At 43.5% G+C, this 15,457-nt stretch overlaps 1 protein-coding gene across 1 annotated transcript in view; it reads left to right on the forward strand.

Annotated features, from left to right (window-relative positions):
• Positions 1–15,457, forward strand: part of ELOVL2 (ELOVL fatty acid elongase 2) — a 66,331-nt gene that overhangs the window by 32,942 nt on the left and 17,932 nt on the right. The window contains exon 3 of the mRNA XM_054985999.1: positions 1,076–1,263. Coding sequence (XP_054841974.1) covers positions 1,076–1,263 — 188 coding nt within the window. The remainder of the gene's footprint in view (positions 1–1,075; positions 1,264–15,457) is intronic.

Here is a 15,457-nt window from a genome sequence, read left to right on the forward strand (position 1 = left end):
TTGTGGCTGAACCCAACAGCAACCCCAGCACCCAATTTACCCATGTGCCCTCCATCTCCTGGCAACAATGGCATTTCCTTGTAAGGCCCAGTTGGCATCTACAGAGAACTGGACTGTTGTGGGACAGTCTTCCTAAAGCTGTGTGACACTGCTTTAGGAAGGCCTCATTTCTGCTGGCCTTCTGTAATTTAGTTATTTCAGAATGCTTTTTATTAAGATCTTATTAAGTTTCTGGTCAATCAAATATTACTTTTCTGTCTTGGATCTTTGTATATACTAGTGACATGATTTTGGAACTTGTGGCAGTTACCAGGTTGAGTTTCAACTTCAATATGCATTTTATTTTACCTTATAGTGTCTCTTTTTATAATTTTGTTATTAGCTGTCTTAAGCCTTTCGGGACGGTGGGGAAAAATGTTCAATAAACAAACAAACTTGTATTGTGAGTGCAGGGAAAATATGAATCAGCTATGCTATAAGTTAAGAACAATATTTGAAGCTCTGTCAGTGATGGTATACATCTTTGACAGGGAATGAAAAAAAAGTGTTAAACATGACCTTCCTTTCTCATGTTGCATGGTGGTTTCTTGGTAATAAAGTGTATTAAAATTAATTTATTAATAATAAACTGGTTTAAAAGGCAGATGATAAGTCAACTAAACGGATTTTTTTACCAGTTGATATACCTAACATGTATATAATGGGGAGAACAGGGCAGCAGGAGAGGGATGTAAAGATTAGGGGACCTGTCACTGTTGGGAGATTGCATAGGGCAGGGGTTCTTAGCCTTTTTTGTACCATGGACCCCTTTGGCAGTCTGGTAAAGCCTATGGATCCTTTCTCAGAATAATGTTTTTAAATACATAAAACAAAGTACGTAAGTTCAGTTAGATTAGTGAAAATAAAAACGTAATTTTTTTCCCCATCCAGGTTCACGGACCCACTGAAATCTGTCTCCTAGGTTAAGAACCCCTGGCATAGGGGATGATGACCTTTCTTTGGATGATTGTACCATAAAAAAAAAAGGAAATACATGCGTGCATGAATGCCTTGATATTTCGTTTTGTTTCCTCAGATCCCAGGGTCCGAGGATGGCTCATGCTGGATTCTTACCTACCTACCTTTTCGCTGACTGTTGCATATCTTCTCTTGATATGGCTGGGCACCACATTTATGAAGAACAGGCCTGCTTTTTCACTCAGGGGTCTCCTTATTGTATATAACCTGGGAGTTACACTGCTTTCATTATACATGCTTATAGAGGTAAGTCTCCTTAACTGCAGCACAACTCTATTACTGGACTTTCAACGGACTGGGATTTGTTTAGATTTTCCCCTCACCTGGGTCAGGTTGGCTGGTAGTTCCGATATTTTAAAGCTTTGTACATAACATTATCACTGGTGTAACATGTCTTGGATCATCTGCTTAGCCATCTACGTGGCCATTGTTTAAGCTATTCCTTACTCAATGTTTACATCTCCATTGCTCCTGCAGTTTTCAGGGGACAACTTCAGTTTCTTTTTAATATATTTATTCATTTATTTGCTTTATCTATAGTCCAGTTTTCTCACTGACATGCAAGATTGAAGGATATAAACAGCACAATCAGGCAGCATAATAAGACACCCAGTGAACAATGCAATAGTACCAGGATTACAGAATTAGAAAACTATGAAAAACAAATTTTCTATGGCAAGAGAGACTATAAACAATACAGAAAGTGGATTACAAGGTAAAGACAATACAGGAAAAGCAGATGATATCTGCGGTAATCATTGTAGCGGACTACAGTCCTGTTCCATTATAAAAGTACACTCCTAGGCTGTTCATTCTACAAATCTACATACGTGCCATCAACTCAAAACTGGCTTGTGGTGACCTCAGCAACGGGCTTGCAGGTGAGATTGCCATTGCCTTCCTCTGCAGAGCCTTCCTTGGTGGTTCCTCGTCCAAGTGCTGTTCATTCTCTTATGGCTTTAATCTCTTTTTAAAAAATGCTTTCTTGAACATCTTGCACATCCTGTGGAATGACAGACTTGCACATCTTGAACATCCTGTGGAAGCCTTCCTGATCTCCTCAGGCTGGTCACGCCACAGGATGGGAGCGACCATTGAGAACATGCACTGGCAGCTGTTGATCTTACCCATTTGCAGTGTGGCACCTTAGAAGGCTCTACTCAGACGAGTGAAGCTGTTGCAGCAGAGCACAGCAGAAGTGGCTATCCTGTAGGTCCAGGGTTATTCGGGGCTTTCCAGGTGATAATCGGATCCTTGAACTTGGTAACTGGCGGATAACCAGTGGAGCATCTGTAGAGTGGGCAGGGCTTTTTTTCAGCTGGAACGCGGTGGGACAGAGTTCCGGAACCTCTTGAAAATGGTCACATGGCTGGTGGCCCTGTCCCCTGATGTCCAGACAGAGGGGAATTTAGATTGCCCTCTGCGCTGCTCCAGAGGCGCGGAGGGCAATCTAAACTCCCCTCTGTCTGGAGATCAGGGGGCGGGGCCACCAGCCATGTGACCATTTTCTCTGAGGGCAACCCACTGAGTTCCACCACCTCTTTTCCCAGAAAAAAAGCCCTGAGAGTGGGTGTGACATGTATGTTCTGCCTGGTGCCCAATAATAACCAGACTGTGGTGTTCTGCACTAACTGGAATTTCCATGTTGTCCTATGTAGAGTGCCTTACAATAGTCTAGCTTCAGGGTAACCATAGCATGGATCTAGGTGGTCAGATTGGCTGAGTCAAAGTAGGGGGCTTTCTTCTGGACTAAAAGAAACTGGTAAAATGCCTCCTTTTTTTGCAGCTGCATCATCTTGCTTATGAGGTAATAGTGCTGTATCCAGTATAACTGGTAGGCTGTTAATTGAAATCTCAGTGATCTGAGAGGAGTTTTAGTGCATCTATGCAAAGGGAGAAGCAGACAAAAGTGATCATCAGTTGATTTTCAGAGCTCTATGCCCATAACTCCACAATTTTATGTATGCATATAAAGCACTTGAGTTTCTGACTTTATCAGTTTGAGGCAGTCAGTAAAACAAATGTAGTGTTGCCTTTGGAAGAGACACCACTCAGTCCACACAGACTTGTTAATGCTAGTTGGGAAAGGCACATTTTGACTAGAGAAGCACCTGGGAAAGAAGAGCTTCAGCCTTTCTTTGATGGCCATTTTGCTGCTCAAAATTCCCTGACAGCTCCTTTCCCTCAAGAGTGTATATTCCAAGCATGTATGCATTTGACTACTTGACACTCCAAGCAAATATGCATTTAACTATTTGAAACACACACACAGTTTACACAATTTAATAAAGACATGGTTTCATGCTAACTATGGTTAGTGTGAATGTCTGAATGCAGGCCGTTTTGCTAACTCTGGTAAGCAGGGCTTTTTTTCTGGGAAAAGAGGTGGTGGAACTCAGTGGTGGAACTCAAGACTGCACAATGACGTCACTTTGGGTCAGCTGGAACAAGGGGGGGGATTAAAGTTTAAATTGCCTTCAGCGAAAATGGTCACATGGCCAGTGGCCCCACCCCCTGATCTCCAGACAGAGGAGTTTAGATTGCCCTCTGCGGTGTGGAGGGCAATCTAAACTCCCCTCTGTCTGGAGATCAGGGGACCATTGGCCATATGACCATTTTTAAGAGCTGCTGGAACTCCATTCCACTGCGTTCCCACTGAAAAAAAGCCCTGCTGGTAAGTTAGGTTCCATCAAGCCAGTATCTGAAGCTGGTTTATTAACCACATTTTAACTATAGTTTCATGTGATGCAGGCATCCTGGCTCAGTCTTGGTTGAATCCTGGCTTGTTCTTCAGTGACACCCCCCACCCCAGGCTACAGAGAGGAGGCAGTGAAACAGGAATGGGCATGAGCCTGCTTTAGATGGCCAGCCAGCAGGCTCTATTCTCCCCTGACACCCTCACCTGTTTAGCTCTTTGAAGAAGGGGTGTCTTCCCCTGTGTGTCTGGGGGGGTGCTCCTTTCCCTTTTTCTCCCCGGAGAGATAATACATTTTGCGGCATCGTGCCATGTGGTTTGAGGGGCCAGGGCTAGGCCCCTTGAAGGCAGCAAAGCAGCCCATCAAAGGTTCAACTGCTGGTTCAGGACTTTGGCATGGTCCAGGCTGGAATGTGTTCAGGAATCCCCATTTTCACTCAGCTTCTGCCTGTTCCACAGCTCTGTATAACCTCCCCATCTCTCTTCCAAGTTCTTTGCATGTGCAGAGGACTTGGGGGATGGATATTCTTTTGTGCTTTACTAACCTGGTGGAAGCAGAGTGGGAGACTCCGAGTGCTTCTGCCTGCTCCAGTACAATTTGTGAGAACCCCCTCCCACCAAGTTCTCTGGCATGCGTAGAGGGCATAGTTCTCTTACGTGATACTGAGCTTTGATGCAGTGTGCAGTAGTCATATGAGAAAGAATTCCTGCTTCCCCCATTGCTGAGCATAACATGAAAGAACACTCCCCTCCCCAAGTCCTCTACCTCTGCTGGAGGGCTTGGGAGGAGGGAGGAATTGGTAGCAAGTACTACTAATGGTTTGGCTAATGAGCTTAGCTGAAATTTGTGAACCCTGGATGAGGACAAAAATCTTCATGCCAAGGACATGCCCACTGAATCCCATGGCTAAAAGAATTATTTATTCTGCTGGTACTGGTGTAATAATCCCTCAACTTTGGTATTGTGGCTAGCAGGAAAACATCATCTGTAATCTCTTTCTGTGAACAAATACCAGTTGTGTTGGAAAAGGAATTTTGTCAGGTGTAGCTTGCCATGCAGGATTGAGAGAAGCTGCTCCTGCTGCAATTCCTCTATACAACTATTAAAACGTACAGGTGTTCAGTCTTCTTTGCATCTTGTCAGCCATGTGATGGTGAAATTCAAGTTGTTCTGTCTCCAGAACCCTTCCAAATAGATTTCTACCACCTCAGCTTAGCAACAGTCACAGAACTGCATTCAGCACAATGAAACCAATGTAACAAACAGCTTAGAATGATTTCATCATACTCTCATCTTTTAGGGGTGTGCACTAAGAAAAAAAATGTTATAACTTTGGCTGCAGGCTTAAGGGGGAAGTTTTTTTTAACCAGGATTGCTTATTTCCAGATAGGACATTACTGGTTCAGATTCAAGTCTGTGTGGGTTTTTTTGGGGGGGGGGGGGTTCTAGAGTTCTGGGACCATTATTTTCAATAGGGAATGTGTATGAGGGTCTAGAGAAGCTGTTTAGAAAGATAGTGGCACCACATTTACACAGAACATAGGCCTGCCTCTAATCTGAAGCCCTCCTAAATTTCAAGCAGTTTGAACAAAGTGGGTGATTTTACACCCCCCCCCAAAAGTAGAGCCCTCTCTGTGCAGCCACACTAAGTTCTTTTTACTAATTCCTAAAATAGCTGCCAAGCAGCAGCAAGCAAGATAGCTCCAGCTGGACACCAACATTTAAAAAGACAAAGCCCTGTCTGCTCTTATTTCATTTCCCTACTCTTACCTAGACAATAATTTTTTTTAACCTTGCCACTGAAAACTCTTTGAAATAATTTTTTTAACCTTTCCACTGAAAACATTCTTTGTTGTGGATTGTTGTTTGTTTCCTTCCAGAAAGTGAGGAAGCCTTCTACTGCAGACTCCCATCGCGTCAGTCTGCCATTATTCTGTATGGGGAACTTTTCCAAGGGGAACTGGAGTAACTGTTTTCAACCAAATGACACCAAAACTGCAGCAGAGTTTCTTCTGCCCACCAAAGAACCCCAAAGTTTCAAGCAAATTTGGCAAAGGGCTTAAATTCTATGGGCCCCTGAGCAAGATTCCCCCAGCCACTTCCATTAATCCCTATGGGAGGCTTTTTCAGGGGGACTGGAGTTGTCGTTTTTCAACCAAATGTTACCAAAAGTGCAGTGGAGTATCTTGTGCCTGTCTACCAAAGAGCCCCCAAGTTTCAAGCAAATGGACAATGGGTTTGAATTCTGCAGGTCCCTGTACAAGCCCAGGCTTTCAACTTTCAGAGGAAAAAACCTCTCTCTACCCTAAAAGGTGTTGGGGAGGGAAATGGCAGCTCTCTGCATCTTGGGATTGGCTGGGAGTGCTGTGTGCCTTCTCTTGCAAACTTCCTCATTCTCCAAGGTACAATGTGGGAGAGGGAGAAGATTGTTGCACAAGATCTGTGTATGTCATTGTGTATAGGAGCAAACTTGGATAAGAGTGTGAGATGTTGCACAAGATCCGGTGCAATCAACTTCTGCAAGTGGAACTATATTAAGTACATTTCTTTTTCTGTTTGCGCATCACTGGATCCAATCCTGTGTTCCTTGTCCCTTCTGTACATTTCATGAGCTCAAAAATCTCTGGCTCCTAATTCCATATGGAATTTAATACCCTGTGGCATTCTCATTAATAATATGTATTGTACAGCAAATCTCTAAATTGCATTAGATTCTTGACAGTGCTGGGACTTCTGTGCAGCTGTTGAATGCCCACAAGTACAGAGATAACCAAAGAATGTGGACAGATAGCTAATGAACATTGATGACATTCATTCTCTAGCTCCCTAATTCTAGACATTCTGTACATCTGCATATGGGGCTGACTGTTACTTCTATTACTTGCAAGTATTTTTTTTTTAAAGAAGAACAGTATTAATGGAACAAAACAAAACAACACTGTACAGTATTAAATTCAAGCAACAACTTAACAACAATTGTTATATAACCTTCTGATTACCGAATACAAGGTATACTAATTATTATAACACGTAATTAAGTAGAGCGGATATAACTCAAAAAGAATGTATATCTATTCATATCCTCTTTGTCTTATCAAAAATCTATAGTTCAGATTTCCGGGTTTATGATTGCATAGTAAGGTAACTTTGAAACTAACAAGTCATTCTTAGACAAGAAATCTAAAAAGGGGTACCACTTCGCATAAAAATTTGTGGGTTTGGAGGGATTCATTAGTAGCTGCATTCTCTCTGTTATTTTTTCCATAACGAGCTGTTCCCATACCTTCAAATACCATGTGTTAATATTAGGTGGGAAATGTGACTTCCATCTAGACGCTATTGCATTTTTGGCAGCAGCTAAAAGTGTTAATATTACTTGCAAGTATTTGAGGTCTCTGGGCCACTTGAGTTGCAGTCTTTAAGTCCTAGCTGTCTTACATCTCCGTGGCCTTTTTAAAACCATGGATTAAACTGCAGCTCTTTGAAGATCATCTAAAAATAGGCAACCTACATAGAAAAAAGGGCTTCAGTCAAGCAGGAGCTCTGAAGTGGTGAGTTGTCAAACTTCTTGAACAAACAGAATTGCAGTGCCTCATTTCAACCTCCACTTTGGTTTGCTAGTTTTGTGCCAACATTCTCCAACCCATTCTGTCTTCATCCAGTTGAAACAGAAGCAGTGCTCTCTCTGTCCCAATCAAACAGGGTTTCTGTTTAACCTTTGTGCTAATACTTAACCACTATTTTTTTTGCTAGCAGACAAGTGTTGCAGCATCTTCAGAAGACTAACAGTTCAATCCTAACCAGAGGTACACTTTTCCAAGTCCATTCACGTCAGTGTTGACCCGAGTAACTCTGCATAGAATTGCACTGTAAGACTCTGAAGCAAATCTGAGAAAGGAAGGAGTAAGATAGTAGGGTTGTCAGGGGACCTAGGGGCAGTTACACATTAGCATCCAGACTTGTCTCTGTAGCATGTGCAGATCTCTCTCTAGTGTCCAGGAGATAATCTAACACTTGCTGCGTTAGAGTATTTATACTTGGCACATGGACTGTATATTTAACATGTTGTCATGGCTGATCTTAGGGTCTGACGTGTTATCTTACTACAGCTATTTTTGGATCCCACTGTCTCCTCTCTCAGCTGGCTTTTCTAGGCCTTCTTTAAAGCCATTTGACCAAAGTATTAAAATCATAGATTATGTCTCATTAACTTAACAATTATCTTGCCTTAATATCACACCAATGTTGCAGAAGCTGAGAAATATGAAGGAGGAATAGGAAAGAAAAGTCATCCAGATTGCCAGTGCCAAACCCTGCCTTAATGCTTCTTTCAGGGTGATTGGAACTGACACAGATTCTGCTGGGCTTAGAGCTGCCAAGGAAAGGGAAATGAGCATTACTGATTGTGCTGGAGGAAACGTCTGGTGTTGGATTGCCTTTCTTTCCCAGTAGGATCTGCAGCCCTTAACATGGCAGGTATAACATCAAGTAAAACATTCCCCATCATGCCATGCCCCAAAAAAACTTCATCTGTTGCATTCATTCCCTTCCAGAAAAATGAACTATTTCTGCTTTAACATCAGCAGATAACTGGAAATCTATATGGTGAAGAAACTTTGATCTAATATATTTACTTAGAGTATTCCTATGAAAAGCACCTGAACCCTTAATACTGTTAATTCCCATCTGAATCTGGAGCAGTTACTTCACGTAGCTTGTCCTTTCTGCAGATCACAGAAATGCAAAATATATTATTGGGCATAAATGTATATGAAAGGTGAGTTTTTGCTACTGAACCACCACCCCCACCCTGAAGGAAAAAAAAACATTGAACCTTGCAAAAAATAACATCCACAGAATATTACCAGCATCTTAATCCTGAAGTCAACACCTGTCAGTCTTTCTAATTATCTCGAATATAGAATAATGAATGAGAAAGTTGAGATTGCATGGCTATAGCACCATCACGGAGGATCAGATGCCTCCATGAAATAGCAACAGTTGCTTTGATTTTGATTTTGCATTTCAACTGTAGATAGTCATTACAGCTTGGCCTGGTTTGGCCTGATCAAGTCAGCATTCATAGCGGGCTTCTCTTATACTTGTCTGTATTTCATTTTATATTCTGTTTCACATACTCAAATAGTCGAGAGCAGGATTTTTGTAACAAAGCTATCATTATGAGCAGAGTCTGTTTATACTCGAATTGTAGAGCAGGGGTCATTTACTTGCACAACAACAGAAGCTTGTTAATTGGACCATTTTAAGTGGAAGAGCTTTTTTTCATAAAACTAAATAGCAAGATGGTTTGCTGCTTGGCAGAGTTATATAGTAACCAGGAGATAATCTGATTCATGCCTCCAACTATCATGAACTGCCATTTTATTTATTTAATTTAGGAAATATCTGTCTGGCCTTTCTGTTATTTCAAAACAACAAAAAAAGCATACATAGCAGCTCCCCCCCAAAAGGAAAAACACTGCATAGTTGTAACATGTGTTTGACTATTATGTAAGTACTAAAGGGTTGTCCATTGTCAGCTACAATGACGAAGTATCATAAAATAAGACATTGCGCCACAGCTGCAGGTATCTTTCTGCTGGGCACAGATGTTCAAGTTGCACTTCCATGTAGTCCTGAATTGATAATTTCAGTATCAAGACCCAGAGCTGCCATTCATACTCTATTTCTGCCTCTTAGTACTCCAAGCACTTGGGAGGTCTGAAGCTCTGGCAAGGGCAGAGTCAGCACTTAGTGCAAGTCTCACAGGAAGGCCCACATGAGGACAGGAAGCAGGGAAGTACAAAGCCTTGATTCAGATGTCAAGCCAAATCTTGGCTTATTTTCAGGAAGGCCAGTGTGCAGCACCGGGATTTGGATTGCAGATAATCATTCAGATCCTGTTTCACCTCAACAAGTTTCATTGCTTTGGCTTTCCCCCCACCTCCCCTGCAGAGACCCAGCTGTTATCCCAGACTGCATTGCAGCAAGGGGAGGGGGGCTTTGGGAAACAAGCCTGGATCAAGCCTGGCTGTCTGCATTTGTCTGTCAGGAAAATCCTCCGTTAAGAGTAACTGGTTAATAAAACATCTGCAAACTATAGTTTTTCTGTCCTTGTCAAACTACCGTAAGTAAAGGGTTTTCCTGCATGGGTTTTTCTGTTGGTTTTGGTTCCATACTGGTTCGATTTATCTGCTAATTTCCCCATGCATTTTTTTTGCCTTTAGTTTTCACTTCAAGATTTTTGGTTTCTCTCTCTTTTTTTTCCTGGTTCTTTTGAGACCATTTTTGCCCCAGTCTTTTTCTGAAAGCTGATTTTGAGTCAGTGTTTTCTCACACACATAATATTTCTGTTTTGTTTGTCCTACCCACACCCACCTACCTCCGACACACTTTTCAATAATTAGATATTCATCTTCATCAAACCACCGTTCCCCTCCTCCCCAGTGTTGTTGTCTATCTTTTTTTTTTAATCAATATTTTCAGTGTTATATTGACCTACCATTGTATCAATACATGTGGCAGATTCTCTGAATTCCCAGCTTTTAATAAAGCAAGTCTCTATCCTTTTCCATTGTAGAGATATGCCTTTTTCCTTATATCTCTGCAAGGGAAGGGGCTAGAGACTTAATTAAAAAAAAAAAACTGAAAGCTGGGAATACAGAGAATCTGCTGCATGTATCCTTACAGCAGTAAGTTGATAGAACACTATCAAATGGTGATTAAAGAAAATACTGCAAAAGCCTTAAGGGCCTAGCAGAGGGTGGCCTCTTCTGGCATCAGAAAAAGCAGCACAGTTTGAAAAGCACATAGCCACCGTTGCTTTGGTCTACATCCCAACAGAGGTCAGTTTTCCCCACTGGTGCCAGTCTCTGCCTCCTAGATCTGGGTCAGCCTGAGCTAGACTCTCAGGTTTGTACCAAGGGGGAGGGGTGACTTAGGTGTGGGTGGTAGAGCTGTTACCCTTTTAGGCTTCCCCATGCAAAGACTTCTCATGTGTTCATTTTTATCTTTTTTTTTAAAAAAGCCCTTCTAGTGATATAATGTTATAAGCATGCACCAAAAAATTTAAAAAGGGAGGGGGTTTGCAACATCACCAGTAACAGCATTCTGTCTTGAAAATCTTGATTATTTAAGGCACATACAGAACAAAATAGACCAACTCTACACCTGTAAGAATGCAAAGTGAGAGATGTGCAAAAGAACTGTACGCAAATTGATTCTAGTGTTTGGGGATCAACTGCTATGAACATTAGGAATAAGTTGAGTGTGGGGGAAACCCCAAAACCTAGTTGGTAGAGTGACTTACATTTGGACAATTCCACTAGTAATCATAACTAGTTTTAATTAAATCATTGTTTCACATTACATCTATACTAGGAGTCTCTTTACACGAGACATCTTAAATGAGAAAGCTCAAGGGAGACAATGCTAGGTGGGAAGTGTAGGTTGAAGTGTAGGTCTCTACACAAAGCCAGTAGAGATTGCTCCTCAGAGGATTTGTTAATTTCCTCTTCTCCTCCCAGAAGGCTCTGTCAATTTCACCTCCTCTTCCTGGAGGTGAAGAAGAAATTAACAAACCCTCTGAGGAGTAATCTCTACTGGCTTTGTGTAGAGAGGTGAAATTGACAGAGCCTTCGGCTAACATTGCAGCTAACACTGCGTCTCCCTTCACTTGAGCGTTCTCATGTAAGATGTCTTGTGTAGAGAGACTGGGCCACGGGGATGCTGTAAATTTCACATCAAATGTATTTGACATTGGAACTTACGACAATCGGTACCAAACTACTCAAATGCTTGCTGATCAAATTTACTTTGTTTCCCCTCTTGAAACTGTGCATGCACAAAAAGCACTGCTGATCAAAACAGATTGACAGCCATTAATGTCGCTAGTGACTACTTAGACCAGGAGCCCCCAAGTAGTGCCCATGGGTGCCATAGCACCCTCCTGCCAAGTGTTTTTAGAAAGTGGGCAGAGCCAGTGGAGACTTGTGCCCAGCAGGGCTTTTTATTGGCCACTGCAGAGCTGGTCAAAAGACATCATGTTAAACAAAGCTTCTGATACCAACTTGAGTTACAATGAGAGTTATGCATAACTCATTCCTTGAGTTCATCTGATCAAAGTTCATCTGCCTTTCCTTGAGTTCATCTGGTCAAAGCAGACACTGTAGACTTTTTTTCCAGCTGGCATTTGACATTTGAGGGGCAGCATCAGATAATGAGTCATTTCATTAACTCCTTAGATCGGTAAAATAGCATCAATTCCAAAAAGTTGGATCAGACCAGTCTGCCATCTCACCCAACTTGCATAGCCTCCAGTAGAATGGGTGGGTGGTGATTTGACAGCTTCAAGTTCTAGTTGTCTTGTTTTCAGTTGCCATTAATCATTTATCATCTAAGTTGAAGATGGGTTCGTTTTCTTTTTTTTTTGCTTCTTCTACAAAACGTCCTTTCACTTTTAACTGTAGAAGCTGCAGGACTTTTTCAGACATTTTTAAAAACCATTTCCCCCTTCTTTGAACTCATGGTCCTTAAAGAATGCACAGTGCAACCCTAAGCAGATTTATGCTCTTCTAAGCCCATTGTCTTTTCTTTAGAAAGGTAAATGGTAGAGCATTGATGCAGAAAGAGAAGCAGCGTTGCTGATGGTCACCAGTTAGTTTTATTAAGCGAGAGTTATTAAGGCCAAGACACTTCTCCATAAGGAAATTTGTCTTGTGTTTCCAAGGAGAGGCTCACTGAAAAGCTGTGCAGGCAAAGAGCCAGGATGTGAAATTACTAATGGGGAATATCAGTTACGGCCTTGGCAGCAGAATAAATCCTGTGCTGGGTTAATGGCACCCTAGATGTGCCATTGCCGTTTGGAGTTCATAAATTGCTCTTTCAAAATGGCAACTAAAAAGCTGATGAAAGATGGCAAAGATTGTGAGCACTTGGTAATTAGGACCAAGGAACTGGCTATTCCTCTAACTCTCAAGAGATACACTGTACTTCCTAGAAAAGAGTCCAGTAGCACCTTTAAGACTAACCAACTTTACTGTAGCATAAGCTTTCGAGAATCACAGTTCTCTCCGTCAGATGCATCTGACGAACTGTGATTCTCAAAAGCTTATGCTACGGTAAAGTTAGTTAGTCTTAAAGGTGCAACTGGACTCTTTTTCCATTTTGCTACTACAGACTAACATGGCTAACTCCTCTGGATCTATGACTGTACTTCCTAAACATGTTTCACAATGTTTCCAGGGCAAAAGTTCCAAGTTACCAATAATGCATGCATCTGTTATATGGACTTGGTAAATGGATAGTATAGTCAAAAGGGTTCTCACAGCTGTTGTAAGGATTGCACTATCAGGGAAGAAAGTGGTCATTGCAATATGACAAGGGCTTCATAGATGAAGGCCAGCATTTAAAATGTTATGTGTTACCCTATCCAACATCAGTGAAGACACTTGATGAGTAGTGAAATAATATGGGAAACCATTAGTTTCAAAGTTGGATACAAACACATCCATGGAGAGAATATAAGCCTCACAAACTTCATTGCTCCTTCTCTGCCTGGCAAAAACGGAGCATGCATGTGCACACACCAAAGAGGGGGTGCCGGGTGCAGCTGCCAGCCCCCAGGAGTGCGCCAGAGCTGGTGGTGGCAGCGTGAGTGGCTGAGCGGAGGCATTCGCCTGCCCCTCCGATGGGGCGGCTGGCTTGCTGCGCGCGCAGGACAAGGAGCACGCAGCAAGCCGGCTGCCCTGTAAGTGAGGCAGGCGAAGGGCATGGGCGGCTTCCCAACCCTCCGCTCAGCTGCTCGCGCTGCTGCTGCCAGCTCCACAGCGCACCCTGCGCTGGGGTGTCCGGCTTGCTGCATGGGCGGCACGCCTCCAGCCCCTGCGTGATGATGTCACTTCTGTGACATCATCACGCAGCACCAGGAGTGCACGCGCACTGCGCATGCATGGGAGAGGGAGGCTGGACTTGGGTTGCCCTGGGCGCCGGCAACCCTAGATCCGGCCCTGTGTACATGTGCTCCTGGACCTGCATGATGACCTCACTTCCAGGAGGTGATGTCATCACACTGGGCGAGGCCATTCTGGGAGTGCTCCTGTGCTCCACGGGAAGCCCGAATCGGGCCCAAATCCAGCTTGAGTTGGCCAGATTCAGACCAAATCAGGCTGCTGCAGAGTGTGGGAGCATTCCTGTGCTCTGCAGAAGCCCAAATCAGCCTGCAATGGGCTGTTGCAGTGCGTGGGGATGCTCTTGTGCTCTGCAGTGGCCCGATTTGGGCCAATTTGGGCCCGATCTGGGCCAGATTAGGCCCGGATTGGGCCCCTGGGAGCACAACGCATCCCTGGGAGCATGCATCTGGGAGGCCTGTGCCTCCCTCGCCAGCCATGTGAGCGGGGGTGGGAGGTGGAGTGGGCGGGGAATCCCCTGCCCCCACTGGGGGATTGGCAACCCTAAAGCCAGCCCACTCACCACCACAGTACAGGCAGGAGTGGACTTGGCCCAGAGGCCGTCACTGTTCACAGGCCAAGTCCACAGCTCCCCCACCTCTCCTCTTCCTGTTGAGGGGCACCCCCAGGAGGGCTGGCCTGCTAGGAAGGGGAAGAATTAGCACAGTGAGGAAGCTGGCCCACTTGCTGCCACAGAACAAGTAGGAGTGGACTTGGCCAGGGTGCTGGTCCCACTTGCAGGCTAAGTCCACAGTGCTCCTCCTCTCTATTCTCCTTCAAGTTGTATGTCCCAAGGAGGGCTGGCCTGGACAGGCTGATTCCCCACTGCCAGCCCACAGCTGCACGGTCCTACCTCTGAGAGACTTGAGGGTTGGGGCCTGCACAGCCTGGTGCGAAGATAGCACCTCTGGAAGTTACATCATTGTGCTGGGGCTGAGAGCTCGCATACTCAAGGTGCACATATGAGGACCTTAACAACAGTGAGTACTGCGGAGTGGGCTTTCCTCAGGGTCTGGTTTGAAGGGGGAAACACCTGGCAAAACTAGATTCCCACTATTTTGTTACTGGTGATTTTTTTTGCTGTTTCATGAAATTCTTTTTCTAATACTTGTAACTGTGGACATCTTATATCTTGTGATTGATTAAAATGACTTCATTTGTATCAATTTATACATAAAACAACTATCTAACTGAATTTTAAAGAGATGCAGATTTAATCCTGAATGTTTGTCTGTGGGGAAAAATCCACTCAGATTGTTCAATTTTCAGTTTGCGTAAGATTTAAATGGCCTGTATCAAACCACAGAGCTCCCATTTGCAGAAACCCCAGAGGGGCAGCAATTTCTGCCAGCTCCCCTCTCCCATTGCATAGCCCCGCTTTGTCCCTGTGCTGATCCAGGAGCTAAATTGTGGAGGGGAGCAGAGAAGTGCCCCTGACAAAGTTTGCAGATGGTTGTATACAAGCCAGCATAAAGAACTCAGATTTATACTATTTGCTACTGGTTAGTGATTCTGTTGTTGCTGTTTCCACTGAGGTAATGTTTGGGAAACCTATGGATGAGGTGGGTCACATGGGTCCTTCCCACATGCTCATCAACCAGTTAGAAAAGTCATAGCTTTTCTGAATAATTTTTTTTCAGAGATGTATTTTACTCTACAGCTGGGTGACACATATTAAAATCCAGAGAGGATTCATTAACACCCACTCTCATACGATCAGCTCCAACAGATCATTTGTCTCGTCGACAAAACTCTGATCCAGATACCGAGTCCTTTAGTAGCCAAATTGATTTGATG

Source organism: Eublepharis macularius, chromosome 7 (assembly GCF_028583425.1).
Source record: "Eublepharis macularius isolate TG4126 chromosome 7, MPM_Emac_v1.0, whole genome shotgun sequence".
In the NCBI taxonomy this organism is placed as follows: Eukaryota; Metazoa; Chordata; class Lepidosauria; order Squamata; family Eublepharidae; genus Eublepharis; species Eublepharis macularius.